The 17,450-nt window shown below is 43.8% G+C and overlaps 10 protein-coding genes across 10 annotated transcripts; 7 read left to right on the forward strand and 3 right to left on the reverse strand.

Annotated features, from left to right (window-relative positions):
* Window positions 1-7,505: 7,505 nt before the first annotated feature.
* Window positions 7,506-7,814, reverse strand: BJ212DRAFT_1209288 (uncharacterized protein; the record flags this gene model as incomplete). Its single annotated transcript, XM_041329194.1, has 1 exon — window positions 7,506-7,814. A coding segment is annotated over one exon (309 nt), but the record flags the coding sequence as incomplete, so codon positions are not given.
* Window positions 7,815-8,052: 238 nt separating this feature from the next.
* BJ212DRAFT_1283120 (uncharacterized protein) lies at window positions 8,053-8,768 on the reverse strand (the record flags this gene model as incomplete). Its single annotated transcript, XM_041331730.1, has 2 exons — window positions 8,053-8,208; window positions 8,262-8,768. 2 exons carry the CDS (start codon window positions 8,766-8,768, stop codon window positions 8,053-8,055), a joined length of 663 nt encoding a protein of 220 aa, XP_041187531.1.
* A 1,331-nt stretch (window positions 8,769-10,099) lies between these two features.
* On the forward strand, window positions 10,100-10,956 carry BJ212DRAFT_1303823 (uncharacterized protein; the record flags this gene model as incomplete). Its single annotated transcript, XM_041333490.1, has 5 exons — window positions 10,100-10,102; window positions 10,155-10,228; window positions 10,276-10,329; window positions 10,452-10,723; window positions 10,910-10,956. The coding sequence occupies 5 exons, from the start codon at window positions 10,100-10,102 to the stop codon at window positions 10,954-10,956; spliced, it is 450 nt and encodes a 149-aa protein (XP_041187532.1).
* A 562-nt stretch (window positions 10,957-11,518) lies between these two features.
* BJ212DRAFT_1283106 (uncharacterized protein) lies at window positions 11,519-11,898 on the reverse strand (the record flags this gene model as incomplete). Its single annotated transcript, XM_041331727.1, has 2 exons — window positions 11,519-11,717; window positions 11,768-11,898. Coding segments are annotated over 2 exons (330 nt in total), but the record flags the coding sequence as incomplete, so codon positions are not given.
* A 1,398-nt stretch (window positions 11,899-13,296) lies between these two features.
* On the forward strand, window positions 13,297-13,530 carry BJ212DRAFT_1283159 (uncharacterized protein; the record flags this gene model as incomplete). Its single annotated transcript, XM_041331740.1, has 1 exon — window positions 13,297-13,530. A coding segment is annotated over one exon (234 nt), but the record flags the coding sequence as incomplete, so codon positions are not given.
* A 227-nt stretch (window positions 13,531-13,757) lies between these two features.
* On the forward strand, window positions 13,758-14,109 carry BJ212DRAFT_1449487 (uncharacterized protein; the record flags this gene model as incomplete). Its single annotated transcript, XM_041338703.1, has 2 exons — window positions 13,758-13,876; window positions 13,926-14,109. The coding sequence occupies 2 exons, from the start codon at window positions 13,758-13,760 to the stop codon at window positions 14,107-14,109; spliced, it is 303 nt and encodes a 100-aa protein (XP_041187535.1).
* Window positions 14,110-14,118: 9 nt separating this feature from the next.
* BJ212DRAFT_1283144 (uncharacterized protein) lies at window positions 14,119-14,587 on the forward strand (the record flags this gene model as incomplete). The annotated part of the gene is made up of 2 exons (XM_041331737.1): window positions 14,119-14,302; window positions 14,361-14,587. Coding segments are annotated over 2 exons (411 nt in total), but the record flags the coding sequence as incomplete, so codon positions are not given.
* A 475-nt stretch (window positions 14,588-15,062) lies between these two features.
* Window positions 15,063-15,293, forward strand: BJ212DRAFT_1243916 (uncharacterized protein; the record flags this gene model as incomplete). Its single annotated transcript, XM_041329624.1, has 1 exon — window positions 15,063-15,293. A coding segment is annotated over one exon (231 nt), but the record flags the coding sequence as incomplete, so codon positions are not given.
* Window positions 15,294-15,355: 62 nt separating this feature from the next.
* On the forward strand, window positions 15,356-15,766 carry BJ212DRAFT_1212984 (uncharacterized protein; the record flags this gene model as incomplete). The annotated part of the gene is made up of 1 exon (XM_041329262.1): window positions 15,356-15,766. A coding segment is annotated over one exon (411 nt), but the record flags the coding sequence as incomplete, so codon positions are not given.
* A 665-nt stretch (window positions 15,767-16,431) lies between these two features.
* Window positions 16,432-17,381, forward strand: BJ212DRAFT_1283131 (uncharacterized protein; the record flags this gene model as incomplete). The annotated part of the gene is made up of 2 exons (XM_041331733.1): window positions 16,432-16,582; window positions 16,639-17,381. The coding sequence occupies 2 exons, from the start codon at window positions 16,432-16,434 to the stop codon at window positions 17,379-17,381; spliced, it is 894 nt and encodes a 297-aa protein (XP_041187539.1).
* Between the last annotated feature and the right edge of the window lie 69 nt (window positions 17,382-17,450).

A 17,450-nucleotide genomic window follows, 5' to 3' on the forward strand; every position in this document is an offset into this window, starting at 1 on the left:
TCTTATATGATCGTATAACATGCTTCCAGTCCATGTAATCCAATTCTGATGGGCTAAGGCAAAGGTTAGTCCTCTCTGCATATGTGTGATAGAGAGGAGAGCCTTTTCTTCCTTGTTACTGACCTGAGATGAGCTGTCTTGAGAATGTTTCTCACAGTGTGTGAAGAGACAGTGAATGTGATGGTGGAATTGATGTAATAGGTGACCTGGACAGCATTATCAGCCTTTCCTGTAGTGATATGCTGAATAATAGCCCTCCTATCAGTAGAGGTGAGCTTGGATGGATGCCCTTCACAGAAGTTTTCCTTGTCTGTGTGACTTTCTTTGATGAACTTGGCCACAGTGGACTTGGATACTCCAGTTCTAGAGGAAATTTGACAAGCAGAGAGGCCAGAATAGGAAAGAGAGAGGATATTATCCCTTTGAGCAGGGGGGTGGCTTTCATAGTGAATATAACCATGACATATGGAAATTTTTGGTTTGTATAGTTAGATATGGTTTTAAAATGACATAATGACACCACTTTATAATTTATTTAATGGTGGCATGATTGTTATGGTGTCATAAATGATGATTTATATAGTTTTAATATGTGCTCAAAAAACTGTCCACATGAGTCATGATTTTGTAAGCCTTGTGTCTCCACCATATCTCCTCTGATTCTCATGATGTGGTGCTCAATCCAAAGCCCTGAAGCAGCACTACAATATGGTATCAGCATGTCACTGAGGTCTTTATGTATTCTCACACAATATTGTAAATAGTAAAAAATGCAAAAACATGTGGACAGTTTTTTGAGCCACTGTATCTAATGCTTTTCCTAAGGACTGGAAGAAGTGGGATATGAACTCTGTTCCCTGGTCCAAGGTTACATGGGATGGAACACTGTGCTTGGAGAACACATGGAGTAGAAACAAGCGAGCGAGGTCCAGAGAGGTGATAGTATTGTGGGTTGGAATGAATACTGCTTGCTTGGATAGACAATCTATGATGATGAGGATGGCTGTAAAGCTGGAGGAGTCCGGGAGTTGCTCAATGAAATCCATGGAGATGGAATTCCAAGGCTTGTCTGGAACAGGGAGTTGTTTGAGCAACCCGTATGGCTTATGTCTCGGAACCTTGGCTCAGGCGCAGGTGGTGCATGATTTAACATAGTCTTTGACATAGGTGCGTATTCTGGGCCAGGTATATTCGCGTCAGATGAGTTCTAATGTCTGGTTCTGGCCAAAGTGTCCTGGAGGATGCGAAGTCAAAGGTCATTGGAATCAGGGACATATATACGATTGTCGCAACGGAGGAAACCACTATCGTCTGTGGTCCATCTGGGATCTGGAGGACTGGACATTCGAGTGGACACAATAGGGTTGTTAGGGAGAGCAGATAGGATATTGTTTTATAGTTGGTCAACATCCATGAGTACAGCTGCTCGGAGCACCGGATATGCTAAGGTTGAAGCTTGTAGGGATGAAGCTAACTGTTCGGACGTGAACACTGGACAGAAGTTATGAGGGTTAACTTGAGCGTAGTCCTTATCCCCCTCTTTGGGGTAGATGTCCCAGCATCTAGTGATGGAATCCGGTTTTGCTCCAAGTTTTCCGGGACAGAAACGGATGATGAGATTGAATTGGTGGAGGAACTCCAACCAACGTGCCTGACGGCAAGAGAGGAGTTTGGTGGTTGCAAAGTACTCAAGGTTCTTGTGGTCTGTGACAACATCAATAGGCTCGGACAAGCCTTCTAGGTAGTGTTGCCAGGTCCGGAAAGCTTCATATATGGCTAGGAGTTCCTTGTCATGGGTATCATAGCTGAGTTCTGGAGCGGACATGGTTCTAGAATAGAATGCTACTGGATGAAGCTCTGAGTCCAGACATACAATGGACAGTATTCCAGTGATAGCATAATCAGAGGCATCGGTCTCAATGACAATAGGAACATTTGGGATCCAGTGCGTAAGCACCAGAGCGGAAGTGAAGGCTTTCTTGAGTGCAGCAAATGATTTCTGGCAATCCTCCGAAAAGTCCCAGTTAACATTCTTGCATGTAAGCCAGGTGAGTGGAGTGACAATGTCCAAGTAGTTGAAGATGAAACAATGATAGAAATTTGCGAATCTGAGGAAGGATTGAATATCCTTGACCTTCCATAGCTCTGGCCAGTCAATGATAGCTTTGACTTTATCAGATGACATAGTAAGGCCTTCCAGAGACAGGAGGTAACCAAGGTACTCTATGGAATCGGAGTGGAACTCGCATTTCCCTGGTTTGGCATAAAGTCAATGCTTTTGGAGTCATCAAAGTACTTCTCGGATGTGTTGCTTATGGGATGCAAGGTCATGGGAATAGATGAGGATGTTGTCCAGATACATCACAATGCATATGTCAAGCATATCGGCGAAGATGCTATTGACAAAATGCTGGAAAGCTGCTGGAGCATTGGTGAGACCCTTGGGCATAACTAACCACTCATAGGAGCCATAGCGCGTCCGGAACGCTGTCTTCCACCTGTCTCCGGAAGAGATCCAGATGAGATGATAAGTGAACCAGAGGTTGATCTTAGTGTAAACTTTGGCACGGCTCGGAGAGTCTAAGAGGTCAGCAATGAGGGGCAATGGATAGCAGTCTTTCTTGGTGATCTTGTTCAGGCCACAGAAATCCACACAAAGACTCAGGGAGCCATCCTTCTTCTTGACAAACAGGACAGGGGCTCTGTGCAGAGAGGAGGAGGAATGGAGTCCAGACAAGATATTTTCATCCAGGAACTTCTGGAGAGCTTCAAGCTCAACCAGTGAAAGGGAATATATGGTGCCTAGGGGTGGAGCAGTACCTTCCTCTAAGTTGATCTTTAGGTCGTAAGGCCTATGAGGAGGAAGTTGGCTGGCTTTTCCCTTGTCAAAGACATCCGCATATTCATGATACTCCAGAGGGATCACAGATAGATCCAGAGCATCAGATGAAGTGGATATGGAACAGATCTTGGCACTGGAAGGATGTAGGAAGATGCTGAACTGCTTGGAGCCTTCTAACTTGCAGGCCTGGCAAAAGGCAACTGCATTGATTAGAGAAATGTTAGGCTCAGAGGTATCAGCAGAGGTGTCTGGAGTAGTCGGAGGGGTAGTTTCCACTGGAGGTGGTGGAGGTGATATTGGAGGGGTCAATGGCATTCCATGAGATGAAGTCCAGAACTTGATTCTGTGCAAAACCCAGTCAATCAATGGATTGTGTCAGGTAAGCCAGCTATATCCAAGGATGATAAGACAGGATGAATCCAAAGGAGTTACGTAGAACATATCGGAGGTGACTACACTGGACGAGAAATGGATGGGCAGATCTATAGCTTCGGAAATGGTTGCATTACAAGTACCATCAAACAAACGGAGCAGAATCGGAGGAATTGCATAGGTAGGTAGATTATATTTACAGACAAAGTCGGATTCTATGAAGCAATGGGAGGAACCACAATCTACAAGAGCTGGAAAGTCAGAAATATCGGAATACATAGGGATGGAAACATATGGACAGAGAGAGTTCGGATCGGACAAGGAAACAGTGTTGAGTTGTAGCTCCATTGCACAGGTTGAGTCAATGCGACCCTCATCCCATGTGGAGTCAGGAGGGTCGTGGATTATTTTTTCGCCTTGTCCAAGGCATCCAGTTTGGTTTCCAGATCGACTGTAGCCGCACAACCTTTGGTAGTGCACGAAGTCAACTTTGTGCAGTCCCAAGCAGTATGCCCAGGTCCACCACAGAACAGACAGAGCTTCCTGTCCAGCCTTCTCTGACACTCTTGGGATGTAAGCTTTCTGTCCTTACCCAACTTGTTGCTGAGGTCTGGAGCTTTAGAAGTGGAGGTAGTGGACGAAGTCATCTTTCTGGATTTGTTGTTTCCAGAGGAGGCACTTCCGGATCCGGACACATTGGCATTGGTCCGTTCAGAAGACTTGGCAGGAGGATTGGGTGCGGAGGATTTGGTTTCATGGGAGATCTCTCCCTTGCATTCCCAATAGTGGGCATCAATGGTCTGCGCAAGGGTTTTGTATTCCGAGAGTGTGCCAGGTTTTCCCATGCAACTGATTTCATCCTTGATACAAGCAGGAAGTCCATTATAGAATTGTCAGCATAGGGCTCTGTCACCCCATCTGCAGACCTGAGAGGCAAGCCATTGGAATTCTACAATGTACTTGTTGATGCGCTGTCCATTGCGCATATTGAGTTGCTTGAGCTGTATTTCCACATCTCTGGAGGGGTCATGAGGTCCAAAATTGGTCTGGAGTTCAAGCATGAACTCAGAATAGTCATCCATCCAGCCCAGATGATTGGTAGGTTCATTGGAAAGGAGGTCGGGTTCGAACCATTCAAGGGCCATTCCTTTGAGATAGGATTGGGCGAAATTGACTTTAGACCTTCTGGTATGGAAAGTGTTGGGTTTGCTCTGGAAGTTGAGCTTGCACTGGACAAAGAATGCATGAAGTTTCTGGGGCTTGGTGCCATCAAAGACATCTGGCTCCTGGACCTTGACTTTAGGATCTTTGAGGAGGGTGGTGTGACGATTGTTTTGGGTGAGATTGTTGATAGCTCTGGATAGGAGTACCATAATGTGATCCTGTGGACCCAGGCCATCATCTCTATCATCATTGTCTTCATCATCCGGATCATCATCCAGATTTCCACTGTTACCATCTGGCAGGTTTCCACCAGGGTCATCATGATCAATGTCATCATCATCCGGATCTCTTTGGCCCAGAGGGGCTAGGGCTGGAGTCCATGTAGGGGTCTCTGGATGTTGACAACTCAGAAGCTCTGAGATGCTTCTGGCAGTAGCATGCTGGCTAACACAATGCTGTGAGAAGCTATTGAAGGTTTTGATGATAGGAGTGGAATCATGGTGGACGTATACTAACCCAGCCGCTTGGAGAGTGTTTGCAGTTTTGGTTGGAGCCATAGGAAGTGTAAGTATACTCAGTAAGGTGTGAGTTCAAATATACTGTTAAGGTCATACTCAAGGGATAACTGGATCTGAAGGGCTTTGGCCTCAGCTCATGCGCTGTGCCCCTTACTTGAGTATTGCCCCTTATTTCAGGAAGGCAAGACTAATGTGTCTGGAAGGTTGGACAAGTAGTGTAGCGGATCTGGATGACTTCCGGATGAGGGATAAGTATCGTAGGGCTAATCCAGAAGAATCCAGACTAGAAACTAACGGTAATGGACTGTCGGAGACAGAGGCGGATATGGATAGACTATAGGAATCAATCCTAAGTCTCGGAGGGTGACGAGAGTAGAGATACTCAAGTCTGGAGGACAGGAATGAGTAGAACTAGGATGATATTCGAACTGAGGTACTACAGAAAGTTACAGGAGGTTATATACTATAGGTATCTAATGGAATGATCAATCAGCAGAGTCCGAGGCTATGTACAAAGCATATGGATGGTCTATTGGTAAGTAGAAATGGATCACAAATGATGAAATGGAAATGAAACATAGGTAACAGATCAGGGAGCAGGACAGATATGTGGATAACCGAAATACCAGAGTTAGGGGATTACCAAAAAGAGACGAGCACTGGTTGTGGATTTGGATGAGTTGTGGACCGGATTGGACGAGTGGACAGGATGGATGATGAGATGTTGGAGGGAGATAAGATGTGGATAGGATCTGAGATGTGGATCAGATCTGAGATCCGGATATGCGGATATGACAGTCTCCATATGTTCCTGATAATATTCTAGTGAGACTAGCTACTCTTTTTTGTCCCTCATATTCCTACCCTCAACCATGTCCTCTAGTCCTACCAATGAGCCACAATTTCAGACTGTCCTTGGTCGTGGGCACCATGCTAAAAATACCACATGCTTGACTGAGAGCATCATGGCAGAATTGAAAGGTAGTCAAGATGTTCCTGCCACAAAGTCTAAGCCACACCAGAGAACCAAGAAGTCTGAACCTCTCTCAACTTGCCTGTGATGTCCTTTCAATACCTGGTGAGTACTTACTTCATGTTCCAGGTGTCTGTACTTAGTTCTCTTCTTTGTAGGATCTGCTGTTGCTGTCAAACAGATTTTCTCTGGTGGTCATGATACAGTTTCACTGTGGCATGCAAGTCTCAAGCCTGAGACCATCAGAACATTGATGCTCATGAAGGCAAGGCTTTGTTTAGCTCATTTGGCACTAAATGAGCTTGTTCATAGTTGATTTATATTCTGTATGTACCATACACTACTGCATACATCCATATAATACTCCATACCATACCATTTGCTTTGCCCACTGCCAATACCATGTATGGTATATGGGTTCACTGTCTACTGTACTTCCACTGTATGTGTACAGCCATCTACTGTATACAGTATGGTGTGCAGCCCTAGTCCTGAGCTCCTAATACACTGTCCCCACTGTTAATAAGATGCTGGGGACAGTTTATTCAAGTCAGTATAGCTAGAAATTTAAAAAAATTGGGCTGATTTTGTGTTTTCTGTGCACATACTGTACCTGTTGATGTAGGGCGCTTCAGTGGGTCAAATAAAGATTGGAATCTCTTAATATATGCTCCTAAACATGTTTTGAATGTCCTAGGACACTTCCATATCAAAGGGGCAAAAATGCGAAAGTGTTCTATACCCCACCCTATTTTGAATGGCCCCTGGAGGAGGAGCAGGCATACAAAAAAACAAAAAAACCACTCTATTATATTATATTATGAACATATATACCAAACTACTACATATATATATATAGGGGGAGCTATTGTGGTGTGGTGGTGAAGCTGCAGTGAGGTGGGGAGAGTGTGGGAATAATTATAATTGTGGGATATACCATATTGGGTAATGTTTTGGGTGTTGTGGGGTAATTCCCACACTGTGTGACTGAAAAATGCGGTGTGGGAATAGTGTGGGGAGGAGGAGACCAAAATGGGATAAGTTTTGTGAATTTCCGCTTTTGGAAGCCAAAATTGCGGTCATTGCCTGAGGTTTAAAAATAGCTAATACATTACACTGCCAGTTTGGGTAGGAAGGTAATGCAACCTACACTTAGCATGGCCACCTGTGACTCCCATGTACTGCCTCTAATTAGACATGATTATAGATAGGGTTAGCACGTTTAAAATGATGGACTTACAGCATTTCTAAGCCTCCTCCAATATCTCTTGGTTAAAGACTGACTTATAATAAAAGCAAACAGCTGTAGCCCTATGTAAGCTGGTGTGAGACATTGGCTCTAATGCAGGTAATGTTCCTGATGTTGGCTATTCTGCACCTGCTGTGTGAACCTTCATGCTCACCATCATACACGATGAGCACAATATTTCAAACATATCAGAGGCTCATTTGGACATAGTGACAGCTACTGATCATACAAATATTTATGATATATATGGAAGGGTAGCAGGGTGCCCTACTCTCCCTTGCCCTCATCCTCAAATGGCATGACAAACTCTGAACTTTTGGTGGCCTCCTGACACTGGGTGCTGGTATGCTTTTTTGCCTTCTTTGATGGACCTCTGTTCTCTTTATTTCCCAGTCCAGTGGTAGGTGTGCCCTTGCGCTTGCAAGGGATTCCAGCATTGGAATGTTTCTTGTGTGGCTGCCAAACGACTTCCCCTGCCAAACGACACACATCAAGTGCAGCAGTATGAGCCTTGACCTCTGCTGGGGTCAGAGCACTCCAGTAACATGTCTTGGCCCTCAGCATATCATGGAGCTTGTGAATTTTGCCGACAGTCCCGATGCTTGAAGAATTGATAAATTTGACAGCCTGGGGCCATCCTACCAGGTGGACCGCATATGTTTCGACAATGGCCATATTGTAGTTGTTGTAATTCATTGTGATGTCCTTTTTGCCTGTTATTGCAACTGTAAATATGTCAGACAGCACTCACACACACTAATGAATGTTGTCACATACCCAGTCCTCAGACAATCAATCTTCAAACTTGCTTTCGGACTGATTCCAAAGAGTCACATTCATTAAGATCTTGAAAATACTCAATAAGAACAAAATATTATTGTGAGGAGTCAGATAACTTACTTTGATTCTGTGTACATGCCCATTGTTCGTATTGTCAGAGAACATCAGCCATCAGAGACTCATAAACATCCTCCCAGAAGTCTTCAGAATTGTCAGTACCATGCATCGTGCTTTGAATAGTGTCATTGATGTGGCCCTGAACAACAAAGAGGGTTCCATAGGTTCCAGTCCGAACATGCAAATTGTTGAGCTTTGAAATGAAGATAAGTTCAGTAGAGTACATGTGATAGATGGTGAGCTCACCTCCTTGACAACCCTTTCTGTTGTGGTCAAAACATCTTGTGCAGTAGCTATGTTATTTGCTTGCACACTACTTACCTTTTTGTCACAGTGCTCACTAAGAATGGCCACATAGGCAGCCTTCTCATCCCTCGTCAAATCTTGCATGTCAGCATCCTCAGCAACCATTTTGTGCAGCTCAGGCAATATATACCTAGAGCTGTCTTGTTGTAATAGGATGTAAATATAACTGCAAGAGAAAGCAAAGTAATTTGGCTTACCATTATTCACCTCCTTAGCTTTGGCATGAATTAATGCATTAGCCAGGGTAACCTTGTGTGCTGTGTGATACTTGGTCTGACTGCTGATCATGTCATTGATATATTTTGGAGTGACATTGTGAGTGAGCGAGAGCGATGCAACTGCATTGTGTAAATGCTTTATAATTGCAGTCCTCTGATCCTTCTTGATTTTCCGAGAGGCCTTCTCAGCATCTGACAGCCAAGGCAGTGGAGTCTGGCAATGAAGCATGGGACATGTTGGGTTTTCTGCTGCCCACATGGATGAATTTGCATCATGGGTGAGCTCTGACGGTGCCTCTTCATCAGCAGGTGATGGCGCGCGAGAGGACAATGTGAGTTGATGTGCCTTGGGTGAAACATCAGCAATGATGGGAGTAGGACCATGTGGAAGGGCTGGTCTATCATTGATGGCTGCTAACTCATCTCTTGTCAGTGGCATTGTGTATAGTGATGGGTCCTCCCAGTTGATATTGCCCCAACATTGGGGCGCATGACTCAATACTGTTTTTTGAAGGTCAGTACTAAGAGTGGGACATGTACATATACAACACCACACCTCCATTTTCATCGAGGAGTCCTGTGAAATATTCAGGTCCTGCACCAGTGAAGAAATTTACATTGGCATTGAAGTTGTCTTCAGAGAAAATGTAGCTCATAGTAGTTGTCTGTAGGTAGGAATGAGTGTTGTTGTGGGGATGCAATTAGAAAAAAAAGGTGCTTATCTTGAGAACCCGAGCCTATTCCAGGATCAGGACGACATAGTCAAGTCATTGAAACCCTACAAGAAAATGGCATATGTGAGTCAACAATGGAACAACACAAATTAAAAAAAGGCACTTACCTTGAGAACCTGAGAACAAGGCCCCACAGATTAGGACGACACAATCAGGTCATCCAAACCCTATCAAAGATGGTATCAGTACTGATTGCTACAGTTGCAATAATCAATTGAAAAACACACACAATATGTCTTAGGTTGCCAATTAGAAAAAGAAATGGGTGAATCTAAGGTCTGGAAGCTCATATATAGATTCAGATTTAGTAATTTTGGGAGGAAGTTTTTTGATCAGGGGCAATAGTGGTAAGTACACACCTCTGCTGGGATAACCTCATCGTGATCTTTTGATCCAACTTGGATGCCAATGGTGTTGTTCAGATGGTTTGGAGGCAATAATACATATCTCTGCTGGGATCACCTCGTTGCGATCTTTTGATCCAACCTGGATGCCAATGGTGTTAGGATAGTTTGGAGGCAATATCTCTGCTGGGATAACCTCATCGCAGTCTTTTGATCCAACCTGGATGCTGATGATGTTCAGTTGGATAGTTTGGATGCAATAATACACATCTCTGCTGGGATGAGTTTGTTGCAATCCTCTGATCCAACTTGAATACTGGTGGTGTTCAGATAGTTTCATATATAACATTGGGTGGGGGTGCCAGTAATACACATTTCTACTGGGGAATCCCAAGGTAAGTCACTGTGATTGATTCAATATATGGTCAGACAGGTTGAACTAAGAGAAAGTCTCGAAACATATTTTTCCCTCCCCCAAAGCTATGGTAAGTCTCAATTTTTCAACTCAGTTGTATAATACTTAACATGCATTCTAAGGCTCATAAGCAGGATCCTCCTGTTAGTATGAGCAGGCAGTGCTTGGCTACCAAGCATTGGCTTGTGAAGCCAGGGTAATTTGTTTCTTCTCAAGTTCACTGAGATTGTACTTCTGAGACAGCTATTTCAGAGTTCGAGATATGCAAAATGCAAAGGCATGTGTTCGGATGGCCAAGTCAGTCCCTTAACTCTCAGTCTGAAGTCAAAATTTTGTACTTAAACCCAATTAAGCAGGCAGGCAAGGTCAAATCACTTCCATTTACTGATGTCCCTTGCTCTTGCTGACCACATCCATAGAAAAAACAAGACACAAGCCCCTCATGCTGCAGGACAAAATATACACTGTGCCATCCCTTCTGTCACTTCACCTATGCTTGAAGGTCTGCATTCTCGCAGTACCACTCCCAAGGTCGATGATGGATCTATACTTACCATGGAGAATGGTCTCCCTTGTTCCTGCAATTTGCTAATCCTGCAAGACATCGAGAACATGGCCAACTGCTGGCAAAAGGGGTGGGTTGAGAAGTCTGAGCATTTGTGGGATGGTGCATATGAGAAACTGCTTGAAGGTGCACAAAAGGAGGGGGAACAAGAGGCCACCATCTTTCTTGATGATTGTAGTTTACATGCTTGTGAGGGAAGGACACTCCTCAAAAGTATTCAAGACATTGTGAACACCAATTGCCCATACTGTAGGGAGCGCCTCAAGTATGATATCATTGTATTGCACAATTTGCTTATTTGTATTGTTTCAGAGGTCAAATTCTTTGAAGTTAAAGTAGCTAACAGTAAAAATAAGTAGTCTGTGACTATACATTAAATGATGTTATATTGAATCAATGGTGAACAAATATTGGATTGATAGTGAACAGACAATGCATTGATGGTGAATGCATAGTGAATTTGTAGTGAACATATAGTGAGTCCGTAGCAAACATATAGCGAATTGATAGTGAACATTGTTGTATCTCTAGAATATTGCACTCATATAGAAGTCTAAATCAGTCCAAACCACACCAACTGCAAGCAAGGTCAGTATCTGTTATACTGAATGTATGGCAAGTGCAGTGGGCCTTGATGATTGCATGTCACTGGCAAATCATTAACTACAGTTGTGTCAGGATACTACTACATCTGGACTCTTAAGGTAATGCAGCTGTGTGGTCCAATGTCATTCAGTCATCTGTGTCAATTTCATAATCACACAAAGTAGCTTGCACATTTTGTGAACTGAGTATAAAGATTCCATCACTAATGTATTACAAGCAAGGACTACATATGTACATGGTTGATACAGTGTACTACTATGAAAGTATCTAAAGTTCACAGGATGACATCGTCTCCGACAAGTCATCTACCTGAGACTACAGGTCATCCAAGTCAGAGGACAAAGATAGGGAAGGTGGGGATGGAGACACCCAGAAAGGACCACCTGGAGTTGGGATAGCTTGCAATCTGCCTTCATTATATTGAGTGGTATATACTTCAAGCGCCTTCTGAAACAAAGGGTACCGCTTCTGAATGTTACTGCTAACAAAATGGGTGCGCTCAGCCACATCAGCCCTAATATTAGCATCAATATTATTATCAATGAAAATTTTGATAATGCTCACCAGTGGTAGAATATACCAACTTCTTGGCCAACTGTGACTACCCAGAACCCTTCAGGTTCTAAATCAGCACATGGGGGTATGATGTCACTGGGTTTTGGGACTTGTATGGCCAGCATTGAAGGAAGTGTGACATCCGTAGATAATTATGCATATGATGGTGGACTCGAAGGTGACAGGGAGTCTTGTATACATGAGCTAGTAGATGAATTGGGCGCAGGAATGGTTCGACTGACATGTGAGGAGTTCATGTGCAATGATTTGGACAGGATGATAGTTTCTTCAATGGTCTTGCGCTTCCATGTAATTGTGTCCAATGCTGAATCTGTTTGAAAGTGAGCATGCAGTTGATTGTCAGATAGTATAGACACATGACCCACCTGATATAGTCATGCCTTCCAGTAATTGGCACAAGTCCTGGACATGATCACTGTGGGAGGTGGTGACAGGTGGCAAAGGAGTGCATGACATGGCAGATATGAGAAACTGAATGAAATGGTTGGTTGAAAAGGGGGATAGACGGCAATGTGCACTAATAGTGTTTATGATTAGTCGCATAACCCAACATCCAAAAAATGTACATACCTGGCTTGTCTGGGGGGGAAAAAAATATGCAGAACCCTGGACGTCAAAGACGAGTTCGCACTAACCTTTCCTTGCAGTCTATCCACCACATAGGCTCTTCGTGAGGTAAGGATGGGCTTCCCACCAACTGTGTGTTGAAGGTGGTCAAACACAGGGCATTGGTTCTCCAAGCAGTGAGCTGTAAACAGCGGCGGGAGACTTGCCTACAAGGTGAGTATCCAGGCACTCAAAAACATCAAGACACTGACCTGGTTTATAGCCATGATAGCCAATGAATGCCAAGCTCTGGAAGCTCTCAGAGATCCCCCAACCTTTCCACCTAACATTGACAAGGACTCTGAAGATTTCAATATCGGTGATATATGTGATGGTACCAACACACTCCCTATTAGCCATGCAGGGGAAGAGTTTGGAGACCTTGCAAGTGGTGTTCTTGGTGAGGTTTGTAGATTGTAAGTGTGTGTTCATTGACCAACAGTAATTGACACGTACATCAGAAAAGGTCAAGATGGTCCTCACAAGGTTCAACATGTCGAAAATCACAGAAAGGCTTTAAGATTTTTTTGGATCACCTATGCAGCGAAGGGACTGATGATGTTAATGGTGGTCAATGGCCAGTAACTGTAGTAGACACATTATGTGAGTCACTAGTTGGTGGTTTTGATGCTGATGTGAACAGTGAACAGTTGCTGAGAAATTCATACTCAAAATATCATCAACCGACACTACCATTGCTTCTGTGCTCATTTGTCAAGGCATCATGCCTTGCTCCCCAATATCGCCTGTCATGGGCATAACATTAGAAGCCCTTGAATTATATCAGGTGGTGCACCTCAGGAGCCCTCACTTAGCAATTCAAGCTTTTATCAAGACTATATGTGATTTACTTGGGGTATGTTTAAGTTCTCACTTCAAGTTCTATTGTGCAATGTGCTAAATACAGACAGGTTGAATTCCAATGGCACCTCTCACATCAATTTTTGATTGCACTTGACTTATACCTTCAAATCAGATGGGTCGTAGCTTCACTTGTAGCCAAATCACTCCGACACAACTCACCTGACTGGCGCCTCAAACATGCATGTCCGGCATGCACTTACATGCTAACTGATGAAAACCAGCTACACTTCAAGATTCTATACACTATGGATGGGAATGATTTGTTAAAATGTATTCTATGATGCTCACTCGATGACAATAACAACTCTCTCAGTGTATTGGCTGAGCTTCCCACTGGCCAGCTATTTGTTAGTGACCATTATTTATCTTGTAACTTCATAGATGAGTTTGCATGGGATACCCCATCAGCTACAGGAAATGATGTGAGTGATTGATGCAGAGCTTCTGTAGAAACAACTAACACAATCAGCATCCGACAATTGACTCATGCGAAGGCTGGTGGCAAAACATGGATGATGGGAAGACTAAGAAATCATGGGGCATTTACAATGAAACTGGCATCTTTGTTGCTGTGTGCCGCCATGGCTTGTGTTTACTCATCACAGACATGGTGCAGAGCAGGGAGCTGTAAGTAATACATACTTTTGTTTTATGTTTCTGATTGGTGTTCTGATAGTGCAAAGTACCCCCTGGCTGTTGTAGCCAAGCTACTAGATGCATTTGGTGACAGTCTGGGCGGTGGTTATGACATTGGCTGTCAATTTGAGACCACTCTCAATAACAGCTCTGTTGGACCCCTCGTGCACTCATTCCATCATACTTGCCTGGTTGGCGCATTTCATGGACATGTGCACAGGTGAATATGTCAGCTTTCTTCATTGACCACCTATGTCAAAGGTCTTGGGATCAAAGACCTGGAGACTTGTGAGCAGACATTTTCAAAGTCAAACTCCCTGGCCTTGGATCCATGGTATACTAGTGTCTTCCACCATCAGCAGGCTATTGATTCATATTTTGAGCATAATGACGAGCTTGAGATATATGGGAACCTTAGTATGTTGGTCTCTTTATCATATATGAGCGCTCACTAACATAATTATTTGGTAGTTAGCAAATTTCTTGTACAATAACTATAAGCAAGCTCTTGAGATTCTGGCAAATGGCAAAACTGTCCCACCAAAGGTTATGCAAGACCTCGGAGTTGAGGACAAGAGTGTTTTTGAATGTTGGCCTGAACAAGAGAAAATTTACCTTAAGGGTCTGGCACAAGAGCCCGAAGAAGAGACACTTCAGATGGAATACTGGCAGTCATTAGTGAATCTCAGTGCAAGCGGGTAAGTTTTACTTTGACATATCTCATTGTTACTGATACCCTCAAACAGTGTCACTCTCGATGCAGCAATGAACATGTTTGGAATGCCTTCTCAGCCCAACAATCTACCATATGACACAGATACTGGAAGTACACGCAAAATTGAGAGCATGCGGCACCACAGGTTCATACCCACCACAGCTGGAGAGGTTCAAGGGCAGCATACTACTACAATACCACATGACTATTCAAATATTCAAACCCAGCACAACCTTATTCCTCAACCTCTCCAGCAGCGGCTGGCACAAAACATTTGTAAACAAAGCTCAGCCACTGTGGCAGGAGATGTGGCACACTGCTAAATGTAGATAGAATACATTAATACAAATTTATTTACCAACACAAATTTCCTTCTTGGTCACATTGGCAGAATCATGCCCCAAAACCCCTAGTCAGACTCTCATCCAAGAAAAACTGCACAAGTAGTTTGGCAAGAGGGCATGCCTGTGGCAGCTTAAGGTTGCTGAGGTATTCCTGAAGAAAGCTGGAGATGTTATCTGCATTGCTGGCACAGGAATGGGAAAAATGCTTGCCTTCTGGTCGCCACTTGCACTCATGGACACTGGCATTCAAATTGTCGTCACACCACTCAACCAACTTGGACACCAGAGTGTCAGCTTCCTTGCAAAAGCTGGTATCAACAGTATCTCTATATCTGCTGAGATGGCAAGCCTTGTCAACTTCCAAGTAAGTCTGCCTATGATTTTGCTTACCCAAACTTGCTCAACCACTCACAGGACATTGATGACATGCGCTACCGTGCTATCATAACCAGCCCCAAGCAGTTGGTGAAGGCTGGTGGAGAATTTGAAAAGCTCCTGCAGAAACCCACTTTCACATCACAGATAATGGGGTTTGTGTTTGACGAAGCTCACTGTATCACATCCTGGGGAGAATTTTGCAGTGAATATAAAGAGCTCAAGCGCTTGTGGTACATCTTACCTTGCTATGTTCCATTCATGATTGCATTGACCATGCCCACACCCAATACCCTGCAAGATGTGCAGAGGTTGCTTCATATGTGTTCAGAGAATCTCTTGCTTGTCCATATGTCCACAGATCAACCAAATATCAAAATCTGTGTGTGCAAAATTAGATATTCTCTCTCATCATACACGGACCTGGCATTCCTCATACCTACAGGTTGGACAACAGGGGATCAAGTCCCACCAAAGTTCCTCATCTTCTTTGATAGCATCCAGGACACAATTAGAGCAGCAAAGTACTTGCAGAGTTGGCTTCCACCTGAACTGCGAGAGAAAATCAAATGGTTCAACTTGGACATGACATCGAAATTCAAGGAAGTGGAGGTTGACAACCTGGTGACCGGAGATACATGGGGACTCTGTATGACAGAGTCATTTGGAATGGTGAGTTGTCATTGTTGCATGGACTCATATTCAACATTGACATTCAGCAAGGGAATGGATGTACCAAATATCACCCTGGTCATCCAGTAGCAAGTGACATGCAAGTTGTTGACAGTCTGGCAATGTTTTGGACGTGCTGTCAGAGATCATGTGCTGCAAGGGACAGCATTATTGTTTGCTGAGAAAGAACACTTTGATGATGTATGTGAAGAGAAGTGGAAGCATCAGCAGAATAAAAAAAGGAAAGCAGCAGATGTAACCAGCAAGCTGCCAAGCAACGAGTCATTGAACAGGGTTCAACTATCCCTGTCCTGCCACCTATGAGTGCTCAAACTACTGAGCCAGATGCTGACATCATGATGGACATGGGAGATAGTGGGCTGAGTACCACCAATACCTTGGGAAATGCGAGTGTAAGCGATGCACAGCTCAAAGAGTTGATGAAACCAAACATAGAAGTTGCCTCAAAGCAGAAGAAGCAAAGGGAATTGGATCCTGCAATGGATTGGCTGATCAATGCACACTTGCAGAGGATTGGATGTCGCCATAAAGTGTTTGACTTACATTTTTATAATGTGTCTGCTGTAGTGGGTGAGAATGTCTTCATAATTCTTCTGAACCCCTGTGTAATTGACTCAATTGAATAGATCATCTTGCATGTGACCAAACAATCACTGGGTGTTCTCATTGCGCCCCCATGACTCCTGATGTGTGCTGTGACATCCATCACCCATTTGCCTTCCCATTATTTGACACTCACAACCCACAACCACCTAAACTCCCTAACTGCTCTCACCTCCCTAACTACAGTATGGGCCCAAAGGAGTATGAGCTGTGTGAGGTGCTGGAGGATTGGAGAGAAGAGAAAATGGCAGAGAAATATGGCCATTCTCACCTCATTGACATCAGTCTGTCTATCATCATGTCAGATTCAATTCTCAATCACCTTGTCAACTGCACACATCACAAGAAGATCAAGACCATTGAAGACTTTCACAAGGAAACTCACTGGCTGGCCACAGACAAATATGGGCCTGAAGTTCTTGCCATCATACATCGCATAATCCCTGTCAAAGTCATCAGTGTGGCCTTAACCAACACTCCCTTACAGTGCCGCCCTCTTTCAACTGTTGCCAACCCACCAAGGGGTGGTAATGTCACCCTTCCATCAACAGTTTCAGCAGTAAAGAAGACGAATAGGTGTAGCGCTTGCCAACAGGAGGGCCATAATAGTACATATTGTTACACTCTCTGTAGTACCTCTTCTGGACTTACTTGCTCACCAGAACACAATCGCATCTGCCTACTACATCCCACACACAACACGACTCACACATCAACTACTGACAAGGAAAATGTACATGTTTTCATGCAGTCATCTCATCCATGATGTTTCTTAACTGTTCTTGGTAGACTTTATCAAATAATATTGCACAAGACTCATAATTCTACCGCAAGA

The sequence above is a fragment of the Suillus subaureus genome, assembly GCF_016647635.1.
Source record: "Suillus subaureus strain MN1 chromosome Unknown BJ212scaffold_49, whole genome shotgun sequence".
Taxonomy (NCBI): Eukaryota; Fungi; Basidiomycota; class Agaricomycetes; order Boletales; family Suillaceae; genus Suillus; species Suillus subaureus.